Source organism: Barbus barbus, assembly GCF_936440315.1.
Source record: "Barbus barbus genome assembly, chromosome: 11".
In the NCBI taxonomy this organism is placed as follows: domain Eukaryota; kingdom Metazoa; phylum Chordata; class Actinopteri; order Cypriniformes; family Cyprinidae; genus Barbus; species Barbus barbus.
Window position 1 is genome coordinate 28,322,417 of NC_136739.1, and position 16,635 is coordinate 28,339,051.

Sequence of the window (16,635 nt, forward strand, 5' to 3'; positions counted from 1 at the left end):
CACTTCATTCTTGAAAGTAATTCAGATGAGATTTGATGGGTTTGGTCTGGATATGACACTGCAAAAATGCCCAAAATAGATCATGCTTGATAAGAGTAACAGGATGAAAAAACCCAGAGAACGATTGCTGATATTGTTACCGCAAAATTAAACCCTAACAATTTCACAAAATCATGTTCAGGTTGCATTTCACCCCAAAATCAAAAGGAGGTAAATAAGAAATTGTATACTGCATAAAGAAACTGAAGCCTGTTTTAGGGATTTCTTGCATTATGAAATTATTTTCATGATAATTAAGCACATTTTCCCCCGCCATAATTTAAACATATGTTTTACTTTTCAGTTTTTTGTTAATTTTCATAAACATAAACATTTTTAAATTTAAATAATTTTATTATTTCATATTTAAAGCATGTTTTACAAGCAAAACAATTTTATTTTTTCAACTTCAAAATTCCATTTAACGTGTTACTCGTTCCTTTGTCATTTTTTTTGTGAAATTTACTAGCAATTTCCGAGCGATAATTGTTTTTTTAAGTGTGTATAATTTCTGCACCTCCAAATAATGATTATTTTCAAATACTTATTTTGGAAACTCCCATGTCTGCCATTGGTCGAACAGACAGCCACACCCCCAAATTCACATCATTGGTTGAGCTTGTTTTGCTTTGTTGGCCTCTTTTTTTTTTTTTTTTTTTAAATGCAAAATGCAATTTCTTATGTCTTTTTTCAGGGTGAAATACAACGGGGACATGTAGTTGACAGGCTAAAGTAATTCAAATCTATTTAAAAATTTGCTAAAATAACTAAAATCCATCTTGGATGTACCCCACAGAAGGATCACTGTGATGTCAGCATCTACTCTAACTGGTCTATCCAAATGGACTTTTACCAATGGAAATGTACAGTGTCAGTCCATAATATTTTTGTTTTAGAGTTTAAAGAGCAAACTGAAGCCTGGAACCACGAAGATCGGTTTGATCAAGAATTTACGGTGCCAGAGTAATGCTACTGCGAATGCATGAAACCAATAAACAGTGCCTTCAGTGGAACCAGCGACAGTTGAAGCCAATCCACGTACTGAAATATATCATTTTGCAATACTAGTTCTCTTATTCGAGTCTGCAATCTTTATAATATATAATATATCTATAGATCTTTGTAATATAAATCTACTATGAACAGAACGTAGTAAATACACAATTGTCAGAATCAGTATACAAAGTAAAAGCATCTCCCTCCCACCGCATACAAAAAAACAAGATAAAACAAATTAAAAAAGGCTTGTTACTCTCTAAAACAAGAAACTAAAGACGTAAGCATGTAAAACACATTGTCAACTACATAAAGACTGACAAATGAACAAGTAAATAATCCAAAAAGTACAAAAAAACAAAAACACAGGACAAACGAGCAAGTAAAACGAACAAGAAAATAACGAGCACAAACCCAAAGTGGAGTAGTCATACGTGACAGGCATATATAAAAATTAAGTCGAGGAACCATGGCAACGGTGAGTCAAATCTCCCACCTTAACGCGTCTCATATTGAACAAAGAATGCCAAAGGTAGTTGCCGAGAGGCTAAACACGAGTCAGGGGCTGTCAAACAAATTATCACCTCTTCATCAGTCCAGAATCGAAAAGTTCAATGTACAATCAAAGTCAAGCCAAATGATCTACTGTCAGCATGCATAATTGCGTATATATACAGTTCGATGTGCCGCTTCGAAGCGCCGCCGCGGCTCCGAAACTACGTCAATGTCCCATGCAGATTGTCTGAGTATCACAGTCATCTCAGAGGCGTTTTATGATTGTTTCCGGAGTGGAAGCTGGTGGTCCCGCTACTTCTTGGATTGTGTCATGTGACGGGCACATGTTCGGTAGCACCCGCCCCTAGCGAAAGGCCCATAACCCTCCTCGCTCAGGCCTGTCGGCAGGAAACCAGCGCTAAATCTCACCAGGTGGCACATTTGAAGGCTCAGTGGTACATTTAAAATCGGTAACCAGCCCTTTTCCGCTTGTTTCGAAGGTGTCAATAAAACTGACCGTCTGCTGAGTAGAATAATAGTAGTGATACGCTAGTGCCCTTTGATTAACTGTAAAGTAACCGGAATACTAGACATTCATAGCTATATAAAAGTACAACATGTCGAGAGAAGGAAAAATAGAAAGTTTGTCTCGAACTACAAATCGTATGACGTGAGGTCATCGCAGTCCTATCCTATATGCTCGCAGCAAACTCATGCTTGTCGGCGCTGTTAAACTACGACGGTGGAATTCTTAACTTGGCAGATGGAAAGCTGCATGCTGGTCAACTTTTCGGAGAAGGAGGAGGTGCGTATTTGGTCATTAAGAGTTCAAACGAGTCGCTACATTGGCTTGCCTTCTAAAGCGCTGGAGAATTTAATCGAAACGTTTTGCCCTTGGATAGCTGGCAACTACCTTAAAGTTTGTTTGTCAGTGACACTTAAAGTCATGTAACGTCCAACACAAGCACAGTAAAAATGAAGGAACAGAAAACGGGTCATAATGCGTGTGAAACATGAAGATATCTGCAGGGAGTTCCTGGTAAACATGCTGAGGGTTTCTCGATTCTTCAGGCCAGCCTTTGACCGTCACGTGTCAAGAAATACCGAGACGGCGAAACGTCTTCCCTCCTGTAACTAGTTTAAGGCAATGTTCTTCTGGATCCATCTTTTGAAAAAGGCACAAACTCGCATTGTCGACTCTCCGTCGGGCTTCCCAGGATCCTTCGATCGCTCTCCCGAACACATCGTCCACCCTCGTGAAGCAGTAACTCGAATTGCGAATGGAACGAGTCAATTTTTTCTCTTAAGAATAAAAGAAAGATAGACAAACGAAATGAGAGAGAGACGACAAATAAAAAACGTAGGCCGTAATGGCCGAAATCAGTCATATAGTGGCTCTGGAAAATAATGAAAAAGTTCATGTCGAAAGCACCAGCTCTCACATCTAACAATTAAACGTGAGTCTATGTCCTGCTCAAAAGTTAAGCGTCCCTGCGGACAGACCAGGTTACACAGTCCCGGATGTTCTGCCACAGACAGAGACAGACTAACACGGCTGAGACGTTTGTCGCGCTCTGGGTGTCACGGAGATTTCTTCAGGCCGTTTCGGATCCCGTGCTCAAAGCGCGCACATTGTGGGACAAAAAATGAAACGGATGGAGAGAGTAGAGCGACGTCAGAGGCCTTGAAGAGGCTCTGAGCCGAGAGGGTCACCAAGGCAGTCGATCGGTCCTTCTACAATGGAGGTTCCTCTTCCATAGGCTCCTCCTCTGTCCTGTGGGGCGACACACACAAACATTGTCACACATGAGCAAAACACATCAAAAGTTTTCACTCCATGATATTTGTTATTTTTAAATAAATTTGAATATAATCACTAATTGAATATTTCAGAGATAAGCAAAATTACCAGTGTTATTTTTGTATCATTGTATCATTTTGTATCGTAAACTATATTTAAGTAACAGAAATGTTTCTGTTCTATGGTTTTTTTTATTTTTTAGTTAACTATAATAACGTTGACATGTACAATGAAAATTTTTATATTTTTTTCTAGACCTGGAAACGGCAATTTTAAAATTCCAAAATTTCCTTGTCTCTGGGAACCCCCATGTTCATGTATTTTAGTATTATTTATAAAGTATTTTATTATTTATTAATATTTTGAGTTAGCTTTTATTTTGATATTCTTAGTTTTAATTTTAGTTACATTTTTTAGCAATTTTGTTGTGTTTTTATCTTTTTTATAAATATTATTATTTTTAAATATTTCTATTTTTAATTTAGTTGTAGTAATTTTAGTACTTTTTTAAATAATTGAACTTATTATTTTATTTCAGCTAGCTGCCAAGGCAACATACAATTCTTAGTTTCATATAAGTTATTAATATTTTAATAGTTTTAGTTAACAATAAAAAACACAAATATATTTAAAAACGTCTTTACTAGGGATCCTTCAGTAATGTGGTGCTAATATATTAATTTTATATTCAAATAGCGCAGATTTCCCATTTTGACTTTATACAGGCACAGCAATTGGATTTATATGGCATTCCAATAACATTATATTGGCAATATGTACAAAGTTTAGGGTCACTGTACATGTTCATTTCAGAATTAATGCAGTACTTCCTGTTTGGTGTCAAATTTGCAGGTTTTTCTGAAGTAAGGTGTAAGACATTAAAATCTGAGTCTGAATATGACCTGAAACAGATTTGTATGAGTAAAAACAGTATGCAAATTCATGGTAAAAAAAAAAAAGAGTTATACATAATTTGAATGTTCCATTTGAGAATTTTGGAGGAAATCAGGAGGACCACCAGAATAATGGAATTTAGGATCAAGAGAGAGACAAAAATAATTAAGTTAAAAAAATTATAAGTTAAAATGTTTTCTGGTGGCACTAGAGTGTTTGAGAGACTCCGAAACTGGCACAAAAACCCTCTTTTTTTTTGAGACCCTCCATAACCAGTGTGCCAAATGCCCAGCCAGAAAACACAGAATATTAAACTTGGAAAACCAACACTTATAATATGTGTCAACACACTTTCTGCACTTGGTCCCAAATAGGAATAACAGGAAATAATGTGAGTGTGAACCTGTGCTGGGCACATGAATACACATGTGTGTAAGAGTGTGAGTGTGTGAGGAAGGTCTAGAAACCTCAAGCATCTGTGCTCAATGCTGCCTGAGTGTTTTCAATTAGGACTCTGGCAGACTGTGTCTCTCAGAAGCCTGACGCTGCTGGACGTCTGCCCCACACATTCAGAGAGTCCTGCCTGCTTATCACTGCTCATGCACACACCTGTCCTGCACCTCTAGAACACTGCTGTCCCATCACACACCCCTCACACAACCAGAAATACTCACGGGGTCACAGAAACAGACACACTCAGGAGGCATGCTATGAGCAAAAATATGCAACTTTCCAGGAATAAGGTACAAAATACAGTCTGAAACTCATTTTATGAATTGTGAATGAAAGGAGGTGCTTCACTTTAACAAAATGTTGGAAGTAAAACAAAATATTATATGAATTGTTTTTATTTATTTTCATTCACGTTTAGAAATGTTGATGGGTTTTGACAGATTTTCTGCTGCGATTTTGCTATTTTCTTTGTAATATATATATATATTTATATAATTCTAATTTGCATGTAAAATTATAATATATTAGCAAATATATCAGGGTTATTATTAGAGTTAACTAAAAATGAAATTAAAACCATAACAAAAACTCCATTACTTGAAATCTAAAAAATGTTAACTAAAAGGAAATATTAAAAACTTATTTCAGCTAGAAGGCAACATTTCATCTTTTTACTTCAGTTTAAATTTATGTACTAAAATAACTCATATCAAATCAGTAATAAAAAATAATTAAACACTATGTAGACCTATATAAGAAAAACAAAAAAAATAAAAATAAAATAAAAACATTTAAAATATGAATGAAAACTAAAATGAAATTATTAAATATATAAATAGAATAAAAAAATAAAAAATAACAAATATCTAGAAATATATAATAGAATTAAAATTTTGAAAGTGATGTGACATATGGCCAAGTATGGTGACCCATACTCGGAATTCGTGCTCTGCATTTAACCCATCCAACGTGCACACACACAGCAGTGAACACACACACACCGTGAACATACACCCGGAGCAGTGGGCAGCCATTTATGCTGCAGCGCCGGGGAGCAGTTGGGGGTTCGGTGCCTTGCTCAAGGGCACCTCAGTCGTGGTATTGAGGGTGGAGAGAGCGCTGGACATTCACTCCCCCCACCTACAATTCCTGCCGGCCCGAGACTCGAACCCGCAACCTTTGGATTATGAGTCCGACTCTCTAACCATTAGGCCACGACTTCCCGAATATATAAATATACATATATATATATATATATATATATATATATATATATATATATATATATATATATATATATATATATATATACACACACATACATACATACATATATATATATATATATATATATAAAAAAAAAAAAAATTATATATATATATATATTATATATATATTTATAAGAGTCATATACTGTATAACACATCAGATAATTATCACAACAAAAAATAAGAGACCCAAAATTTGTGGAATGTGCCATTTGAGAAACAGAGCTATAACTGCACCTCTTTCCCATGTGCTTGTTGGCCACAGACAGGGAGGCCATGGCGGTCACCGTCTCTGCCTCTTCAGTTTCACATCTCTGAGCCTCCAGCAGTGAGTAGCCTAGAGTTGAGGCAGATCTTTGCAGCGAGCGCCAGTATTTACCTAATCACAAAACAGGGTCAAAGCTCAGCCCTAAACATGACTAAGCAGTTTATTTACAAGTGCAAGACATCACGTAACATGTAAAGACATCACATGCATGCCAGAGTTATGACTACAAAGCATAAAGTCTGCTTTATACTGCAGAACATTCTCACCAAAAACTGCTTTCTTCAAGAAGACGACTCTAATTGACACGTAAGCAGCCAAGCACAATTTTTACAGGTTGTTCAGGGGTATGTTTATCTAAAATAGACTATACTACAATAATTGCTGCAGCAGTTGTGTACAATATGTATCAGGCCATCGGTGAATGAATATATTGTGAAGCTTTGTGTGCACTCACTGTGGACTTCCAGAACTTTCTCCATGGAGTGAATGGCATTGGGGTTCGGCCTCTGTTGTAGCACGTCTTCAGGAAGAGGGTCCAACTGAAAAGAAGATAAAAAAAAAAAAAAAAGCAGGTTAAACCTTGATGCATGAAGACTATACTAAATAATTTTGGATAGTATATATATACTCATATATATGGTTTTACATTTGAAAAACTAATAAATAATAATAACAGCAACAACATATAAATACACATATTATGGAAGCTTGTTTTCTGCCACCGGATAAAGAAATATATAAAAGTAATTGTGAAGTAATTGTAATTGTTACAATTTTGACTTTTTTTCTAGCATATCCGATTGCAGTTTACTTGCTAATTTGTCAACTCATAATCCTGACAAGAAAAGTCACAAGATTGTGAGATTAAAAAACAACAACAAACAATTAACTTTTAATTTTGTGGTGAAAAATAAAAGCAGAATTGTGAGACAAACTCTGCGATTCTGAGAAAAAAGTCAGAATTGAGATATAAACTCGGACTTGCGAAACGTAAACCGGGAGCAAGTGAGAATACTGTATTATATCTTGCATTTTTGACTTTTCCCTTGAATTATGAGGTTGTCTAGCAATTCTGAATCTATTTCTTGCAATTCTGACTTTTTCTCTCAGAATATATATAGCATAAGAGTAAACATTTAAGAAAGTGATTCCAAACATTACAATATTCATTCCAGTAATTTATCTATTTATTTCTGGAAGCAGAGCCTGTGAGTTATTGTTTTCAGGGACCTCCGATGGCAACCTGGCAATAAATGCATTAATATCAAGCTTGTGTTTGCAGTGTAACAGAGGCTCACAGATGTGTGAATGCTGTGCTTTAAAGATATGCAACAATGCAGGGCTTTGTGCTTTGTCACAGCGCATGGGCAACGAAACCTCATGCTCCAGCAAACCCTCATGACAGCTCAGGGACCAGCGGGGCCACGGCCCAGAGGAAACAGCCAGCATGCGACACTGCATTCCTGATGTGGAATGATTCCATTTCCCTTTGGCTCTCGGCTGCATTTTTTCACCTCCACGCAAAAAACTGAAAATCTACGGCCAAGCATTTCATATGCAAACATTAAAGATGGGGAAAAGGCCATGCATCCTGTCATTCATCCTTCATAAACCGTTTGCATGAACAAGAACAGAGAAAAACAGGCATGAAAACTGGGTGGAGTGATTTTGAAATATTAGCAAGTGTAGAGAAAGAAAGAGAGATCATTCTTTACTCCTGGCTAAGCTGTAAGCTTTGGTTTAATTAAAACAAATAGGATGAGGGCAGGAGGACTGGAGGCATTGGGAAAGGCCGTCTGAGGAGACGGAGACTTTAATCCTGCTGTGGCACGACACTTGGACATATCAAACCCCCTCGCCATTTCTAAAACAATTAACCTAGTATTAAAATACTAGCACACAATGCATATTTTATATTTGATAAAATATTATGCATTTCATAAAATATTTTATTTGTAAACATTTTAATTGTTTATACATACACATATATAGTATAAAATGTTTATTAAAATTAAATAATATACTTTAATTTTACTAAAAAATATTTTGAAGTAGTACATACACAATGTTTAAAAGTTTTGGGTAAGTAAGATCAGGTTTTTTTTAAAAAGAAATTAATATTTTTATTAAGTGAGGATGTATTAAATTGATCAAAAGTAACAGCAAACATTTATAATTTTACAGAAGATGTCTAGTTCAAATAAATGCTGTTCTTTTTAACTTTTTATTCATTTAAGAATCCTAAAAAAATTTACCATGGCTTCCACAAAAATATTAATAAGCACCATATATGCTGTTTGCAACATTGATAATAATAATAATATTTCGTCAGAAGCGAATCAGCTTATTAGAATGATTTCTGAAGGATCCTGTGACACTGAAGTCATGATGCTGAAAATTAAGCTTTGCATCACAGGAATAAAAAACAGTTATTTTAAATTAATATTATTTCACAATATTTTCATCAAATAAATGCAGCCTTGTTGAGCATAAGAGACTTCTTCCAAAATGTTAAATCCAAACCTTTGAATGGTTGTGTAAACGTTGTGTATTTACATACACACACAAATTAGGAAGCTTGTGAAACAAGAGCAAGTGCAGTAAAGTGTAGCCCAAGATTCAGGGCTGCCACACAGAAAACTCTCACACTGGAAAGAAAGAGCCTTATTCAGTCACTGGCACCCCACACACTGAACTTTGGGTGAGATCAAACGGATACACCATAAACACTGAGAAGATAGTGTTCACCCAACAGCTCTCCTGCAACACATCCTGAATACAGTGTTTGTTCTGAGAGAGCAGTCTTGAGGTGGGTCACGTCTCATGGACATTTACTTTGTGGAAACAACTTGGCAATGTTCTCAGAGTTGGAGCACTAACTGTAAATAAGTCTTCAAGTCACCTTGGGAAGTTCCTACTTACAAGCTTGCAAATCATAAATCTGATTTTTTATGTATTTAGTATATATATATATATATATATATATATATATATATATATATATATTAGGGCTGTCAATCGATAATTGTTTTTTGTTAACTCTAGTTAACTCGTGATTAATCGCAACTTAATCAAACATTTTTTTTTGTTCTAAATGTCCCTTAAATTAATACTTTTCAAGTTTTTAATACTCTAATCAATATGGGCATGGACAAATATGGATGCTTAATGCAAATGTATGTTTATTATTATTGAAACCATAGTCAACATGAAGATTAGACATGTTTCAAAGGTCATAGATGTTTTTCAAAGAACATGTTCATGTCTATTAGACACATGAAAAAAGAACTAGCAGCTTCCCATTACCTCTCTTTCTTTGCACTGAGCAATTTACTGACACAAACCTGTTAACATTATTTGCACGACAGGGCAGCTCACTTCTTCTGAACATGCAAAATGTACATTTATTATTACATTTGTTTGCCTCTCTGTGCCCACATACTGTATTTTGATGCAGCTATTGGTATATTTTACTGTTTCTGTTGTCAGACAATGGAATGAATATGAAATAGTGACTGAAACGCGACCCATTAAGACTAGGCTACATTACCAGCTCTCCTTTCCAAGATGTTAATCTGCACAAAAATCCTGAGAATCAAATATACATAAGATAATGAAAATAGCTGTGCTGTGATTTCGGCTATAATTGCATGGAAAATTAGAGAAGCAATATAATATCTGTGTTAAACTGAAAGCACTGCTCCTCTCTGCCGCTCGCTGAACAGATCAGACGCACAGAGAGAGAAAGAAAGGGGTGTGTGCGCACGCTGGGACAGCAAGACCTCGCACGGCAGTACCAGCGAGTCTCAGAAACAAAGTTTAAATAAGATTTGGGCAAACCCTAAAGATTTGCCGCTAGGTGCTTTTTTGAAGAGGGGGGAAAAAGTCGCTAAGTTGGCCACACTGTACATCTCCATTTCTCCAACTACGGGCTAGGCCACGGGTCAAACAGAAAATGCGCACTGCGTTGAATCGCGTGTTAATACAATTAGTGCCGTTTTTCCCCTCGATAGAAATAGCGATCGCAGGCTGCCCTCGTTAGAAAACCAATCGCGCCATTGCAACATTGATTCCCCCCCGTACAGATCGTGTTCCACATTCCCCTCGGTAGATCGCATTCTGGGGGGGTGCCCCTCGGCAGAAACGTTCCCCTTGGTAGAAATTGCGTTTCCCCCTCCATCATCGGGCCCTTAGAATCGTCCTAACCCCCCGTGTGCAGAACTACGTCATTCTGACAGGAATTTGAGAAAAGGGATTTTAAATCAGGGATTAAAAAAAAAAAAAAACACTGGGTGGATTTTTATCATTATAGGGTGGATGTGTACACACACTTCCAACAAACATTTATGTTCAAACAACTTGTGAAGTGAATTTTGCATCCGATGACCCCTTTAAGTCATCATTGAAGTTAAGAGGGCCTGTTCCAGAGACAGCCATGCATGCCCATGCCATGACACCACTATGCTTTACAGATGAGGCTGTATGGTTAGGATAATTTGCACTTCCCCCTTTTCTCCACACTTTTGTTTTCCCATCACTTAGATAAAGGTTCATCTTTGACTCATCTGTCCATAAAACTATGTTCCAAAACTCTACTGGCTTTTGCAAACTGATCTTGCCTTTCTATTTTTGGTGTTGGTCAGAGGTTTGCATCTTGCTGTAGCCTCTGCAATTCTGTGTCAAAGTCTCCTGCGGACAGTAGATTGTGAGAGCATCACCCCAGCTTTCAGGAGGTTGTTGGTGATTTTACAGACATGTATTGTAGGGTTCTTTTTCACAGCTTTTATGATTTGCCTGTCATCAACTGCTATTGTTTTTCTCAGCTGATCAGGTCATTGTTGGCTGCTGATGTTGCTGGTGGTTTCCAAACTCTTGATTTCTACATGAACTTTTTATTTTTATTTTTATAAAATCGACTTCCTCTTTTCTTTTAGCATCCAAAATGCTTGCTTTTCTCTCAAAGTCAGCTCCCTCGTCTTCATCCTGGTTTGTGTGTGTCATCATCGAATGCAAGATTCAGAATACAGAAGTAATGGATATAACTGATACAACACATTCCCTGCATTTAATATCTGAAGAATTAATGCAACGGGACACAGCTGATCACTTAGAAAGACCTGTGAGGCAACTGTTCCAATACTTATGCTCACATCAGATAGAGGGATGAAACACTAAAAGTGCTGAACTTCTTAGCTGGTAAAACATCTATGTGTTGAATCACCCAATAATAAAATGTGACATTCTGTAGTTTTGTCTCATATTCATCTTTTAATCATATTTACAGATTTCTTGACTCCACAGCAAACAGAGCAATTTTGTCTTTACTGTTCCAATACTTATAGAAGGCACATATGTACACTGTATATATTAGTGCTGTCAAATAATTAATCACATCCCAAATAAAAGTTTTTGTTTACATAATATATGTATGTGTACTGTGTTTATTTATTATGTATATATAAATAAATGAACATTCAGTATATATTTAGAAAATATTTACATGTATATTAATATATAAACAACATATTTTTCTTAAATATATACGTGCATGTGTTTGTATTCATATATACATAAATATACACAGTACATACTCATATATTATGTAAACAAAAAACGTTATTTTGGATGCGATTAATTCCAATCAGTTTGGCCTTAAAGGAAATCCAGAGTTTCCCACCGGTACGAGTTCCAGTCACGTTCATCTCGTAAATACGACCATTCCGACATGACTTGAAGTCAGTGGTCCCATATGGAAGGGTGAAAAGTCTGCGTGCGTGAGGCCAGCTGGTCATTCATTCACACTTTCCCGCTGTGCAGTTTGACTGAGGGTCAACACACTCGTCCCTCAGGAATCCTCCCACTTCAGCCCGGCCCCTCTCGGCTCTCCAATCCCGCTGCGACCACGACCCTCTGCTGCCCTGGCACTGGCTGAGGGGGAGGGGCCCGACCTGTCCATCATCATGATGGACGGCCCTGCCGCACGTCTATAAACTTTAATAGGTCTTGTCAGCGCACGCCAAGCTGCTTGGCAGGTATGAAACACATGCCAGTTGCCAGCATCCACCATGACAGTGGGATTTATTTGATTTTTCCTCGCGCCTGCAGCCTGAGTGTGAGGACCTTCACATTCTCCAGGAAAAAGAAAAGCTTTTGTTAGGATGGTTTCTGTCAACCTGCCTGCAGTAATATAAATTCTGACTGTTTGAGAACGAGGCACGTCCTTCAAACACAGATGAAGCCAAGAAAACTGGGAACTTCATGCAAAACAGGGTTACCGAAAGAACGTGGAATGGCAGAGAAGCAAAAAATAACAAAGTTTGATTGTTTTCAATACATTAAGGCAGTGGCTCTCCAATTTTTGAGCAATGCCCCGCTTTATAAGTAGAATAACTAAAACTACTGAAATAACAATCACATTATTTATATGTATTCGTTTATCTGAAATTTACAAATGAGAGAGAGAGAACAACATTCTGTACTTTCTTTCAGCTTTATATATATATATATATATATATAACAATATGAAAAGGAAAATATTGTAATGTAGTCAACCTTGCATAATTACAAGAATTCTTATATCTATAAATGAGGAAAAAATAGCGCCCTATGATACTGGCAGTAAAATACATTTTCTAGATTTTCTTTAAGTTTTATATATTTTTTCTGATGAATAATGGAACAGGTTTTATTTTAACAGATTGTACAGTTTTGCTAAATGAAGTTACACGATTTACTAAAAAAAAAATGTTTTTAGATCAACATTGTTCTGTAATTTTCTGTAAAAATATACATAAAGTATTAAAATTTTATAAAATGGCTATTGCAAGACTAAAACGCTAAATATACAAATAACTTTATATATATATATATATATATATATATATATATATATATATATATAATAGATATTTTATATATATTTTTTAAAATAAATGCATGAATAAATAGTTTTATCAAATAAAAAATATTTTTATTAAATAAAAAAATACCGCTTTGCATGAGCAATATGAAAGAAATAGGTAACTGAAATACTGCCATCCCTACATTCAGATCTGCATGATCAATACCAGAGAAGAAAGTTGGTGGAGTAACTCATTGGTTCTCATGCATATCGTCAACATGGTAAAATGAGTGAAAGCAGAGAAGATTTGGGAACTATAAAAGTCTACAGAAATTTTAAAAGCCTATTGAAAGTCATTATTTTACTAGAAGGCTATAATTGACCAGCCCTAACAGAGCTGATTACAGTTCATGCTAATGCACCCTTGCATGAAATGATTGCAGTTGACTTAACAAACATTCCTTTACAGAACAGAAAATTCTAGAAATCAACCCCAGAACCCATAGGTAAAAGCGAGCATGTTTACTGTAGCTGTTGGGTAAACACAGAGAAAAACCTCATGGTGATTGGCAACAATTAGCCTATTAGGATGTTGTTTATCATATAATTGCTAATGAGCACAATTTGAGAACAACATCTGCTCATGCACATCCATCAATGATTCATGGGTTCAGAGCTGAATGACATCAGAGTCCAAGCATCATCCGCCAGCTATTTAACCAGTCAAAGCTTTGGTTACTCACAGAAAACAGCGAGGGAACTGATCAGCAGATTTGACTCATTTTCCAAGGAAACACAATCCTCATTATAACAGCGCCTCCTGTGCTTTACCTGCCTTTAAAAACGAGGAAGTATATTTGACACTCCAGCCCAGGCAGTTAAACGCTCAATATAATGATCACAGTCACGCAGGAGGCTGCGGCGCTGTGAAACCTCTCGCTCCATGGACAGCAGGGGACTCTGGGTGTTTTCACAGGTTCTTTCAGGGGTTTGACAGCGGTTCGCTTAAATGTGTCAATAAGCGATCTGAGCCCCTTTAAGTGACAACATTATAAGTATTGTATCTATATATGGATATATATAACAAAAAAGTAAATAAATAAATATATATATATATATATATATATATATATATATATAATTTTCATTCATTTTCTCTTTTTTAAACTACAGAACACAATAAAAAAAAAAAAAAGTCTAATGTGAAATTTTTTTAAAGCGAGTTTACCTCTGAGTGAAAACACCCTTCGGCATTTGATTTACGTTTCAAGTAAGCGACGGCTGAATGGGTAAAGCAGGCGTGTAGAGGTTCAGGTAGTTGGAGCACCTGTTATCCCATGAGTCTCTAGTTCAAACACGCTCCCGAAGGCTCTCAGACTCTATCCACATCATCTACTCACTGCCCTGAACTTCACCTCTGTTACAATGTGGGCTTGAATGCAATGATAAAACACCTGCTTCCTGCCATACTGATTACAGTCCGTGCTCTTGTTTCTTATTATCTATCTGGCCTGAGCTGAGCTTCTCGGGGCATTTGTGACGTCCTGCATGGGTCATCAAGTGACCGTGTGCTTGAACCGAATGGGTGCCACGAAAAACATGCATATTACTTTACAAGAAACCTGTATCTATAAGGCCTCCGATTTTCATAGTTGGCCAGAAAAGACCTAGACGAGCCAAAAAACTTGCATATTAAAACAACGTGTGCACAGGAGGGAGTATTTGTATGATTATACAGAAATAATAAAGATACATGATAAAACATTATGGATTAGAATATACACGTTCACATTGTTCACAGTTTTAAATATTAAATATTTAAGTATTATAATTGTAATTATTATAAAACAATAATACAATTATTAGTATTTTTTAAATATATCTTATTAGAAATTAATATATTTTAACTATATATAAAAATATAAAGTTATATTGTATTTATAATATTGTCATTATAATTATAATAATATAATCATTAATATAATATACAAAAATAATAACTGTAATACTATTTAGAAATGATAGCCAAAATATTTTACTCTGTTACAGTTGAAGTTTATATTTTGCTATTAAATCTACAAACAATAATTCTTAAACATAATAAACAATGTAATCTTTAAATATTATAGATTGCAATATTTCAATATTTCTGTTGTTTAAAATATACAATTACTCATTATTTTTGTTATAAGATTATATATTCCTCGTATGTGTAAACATATCTGGCCAATAAAGCTCATTCTAATTCTGATTTGTAATAATTGTAATAATATTAAAAATTACAACAGGAATATTCTACTCTGTAATATTTAAATATTATATTGCATTATGTTTAATAACTGTAATTATTATTACATACAATATATAATTTATAATTATATAAAAATATATCTTTATATGAATATAATTGATATATATATATTTTTTTTAATATAAATTATATTCATATAAATATATATTTTAAAAGCTGTATGTACACACACAAGTACAACTTAAAATAAATATTAATATTTATTAAATTAAATATTAAATATGAAATAAAAAATGACCCCCTGAATTCATGTCACAAAAAAACATGGATTACTTTAAAAGAAATGTATATCTAAACAAAGCCTCCAATTTTAATAGTTGGACTGAAAAGGCCGAGATGAGACATATTAAAACGACATGTGAGGACAGAAGCATCTAATGTGGCATAACCTGCTCTGAGTGCCCAATGCTCATGGGAAAGTCGGTCCTTCCACTCTGAAATCAGACTCTGACTTTCTGACATAAGCTTCCTCTGTACTTTGTGCTCCTAATTTCCTTTGATTACTTTAAGTCTGTCTCTGTCTCTCTTGCTGTCAGTGACCCCATCTGTGAGAGGTGTGAAACTAACTGCTTTCAGATGGGCTGCTGGTAGCGTCTGAGAGCGAGCGTGAGATACTCTGAGCCCCCTCTCAACATCCCTCCTGGGAGTGCACTCGATAGGCAGCTGAAATGGGCCCTTACTGAGCAGTTTTGCTTGCTCAGTGTCTCTGTCTCCTCTATCCTTTTCCTGCTATAACAACAAAGCTTCCCATGGGGCAAATTGCAGATGAAGGCAGCGCCAGGCAGGCCTGCAGACTCACAGTCTCAATGCTGGTGCAGGTAAACCGATTATGATTATTGCATTAAGGCTGCCAGTACGCGCTTCTCGTCTAAAGCAAACAGCTCCGCTTCAGTTAGTGCAGATATTTCCTGACAAGCATACCACTGTGGAGATATGCGGTGCCTTGTGGGTAAAATAAAATGTTGATTCCTTTCTCAAGTACATGTACGGGTCACACTAGCTGTTCATTTTTACTAGTCGATTAGTCATTCATAAAAATATAAATAGAAATCACAGGAGGTCATGTGGGGAATGCCATTTTGTTTATGCTATAATCACAACAGCTCCCCAAATTAACTGCTGACAATGTATAGACTAGTTTCTGTCTCATCTGAATTAAAATGGTAATTAAATCTGTACCTCCTTTAATTATGATACTGCATTTACTTAAAGGTGCAATAGGTGATTGCCTTAAGAAACATTTTTTGTTATTCTGGTTGACGGTCTCTT

General features: G+C 35.7%; 1 protein-coding gene across 2 annotated transcripts in view; it reads right to left on the minus strand.

Annotated features, from left to right (window-relative positions):
• Nucleotides 1-698: 698 nt before the first annotated feature.
• LOC306876847 (histone deacetylase 4-like) overlaps nucleotides 699-16,635 on the minus strand; it is a 220,599-nt gene continuing 204,662 nt past the window's right edge. For both annotated transcript variants that reach the window (XM_079428276.1, XM_079428277.1), the window contains 3 exons: nucleotides 6,669-6,753; nucleotides 6,184-6,325; nucleotides 699-3,304 (listed from right to left, as the gene is read on the minus strand). In XM_079428276.1, the coding sequence (XP_079284402.1) occupies nucleotides 3,265-3,304; nucleotides 6,184-6,325; nucleotides 6,669-6,753 (267 nt within the window). In that variant the 3' untranslated portion in view covers nucleotides 699-3,264. The remainder of the gene's footprint in view (nucleotides 3,305-6,183; nucleotides 6,326-6,668; nucleotides 6,754-16,635) is intronic.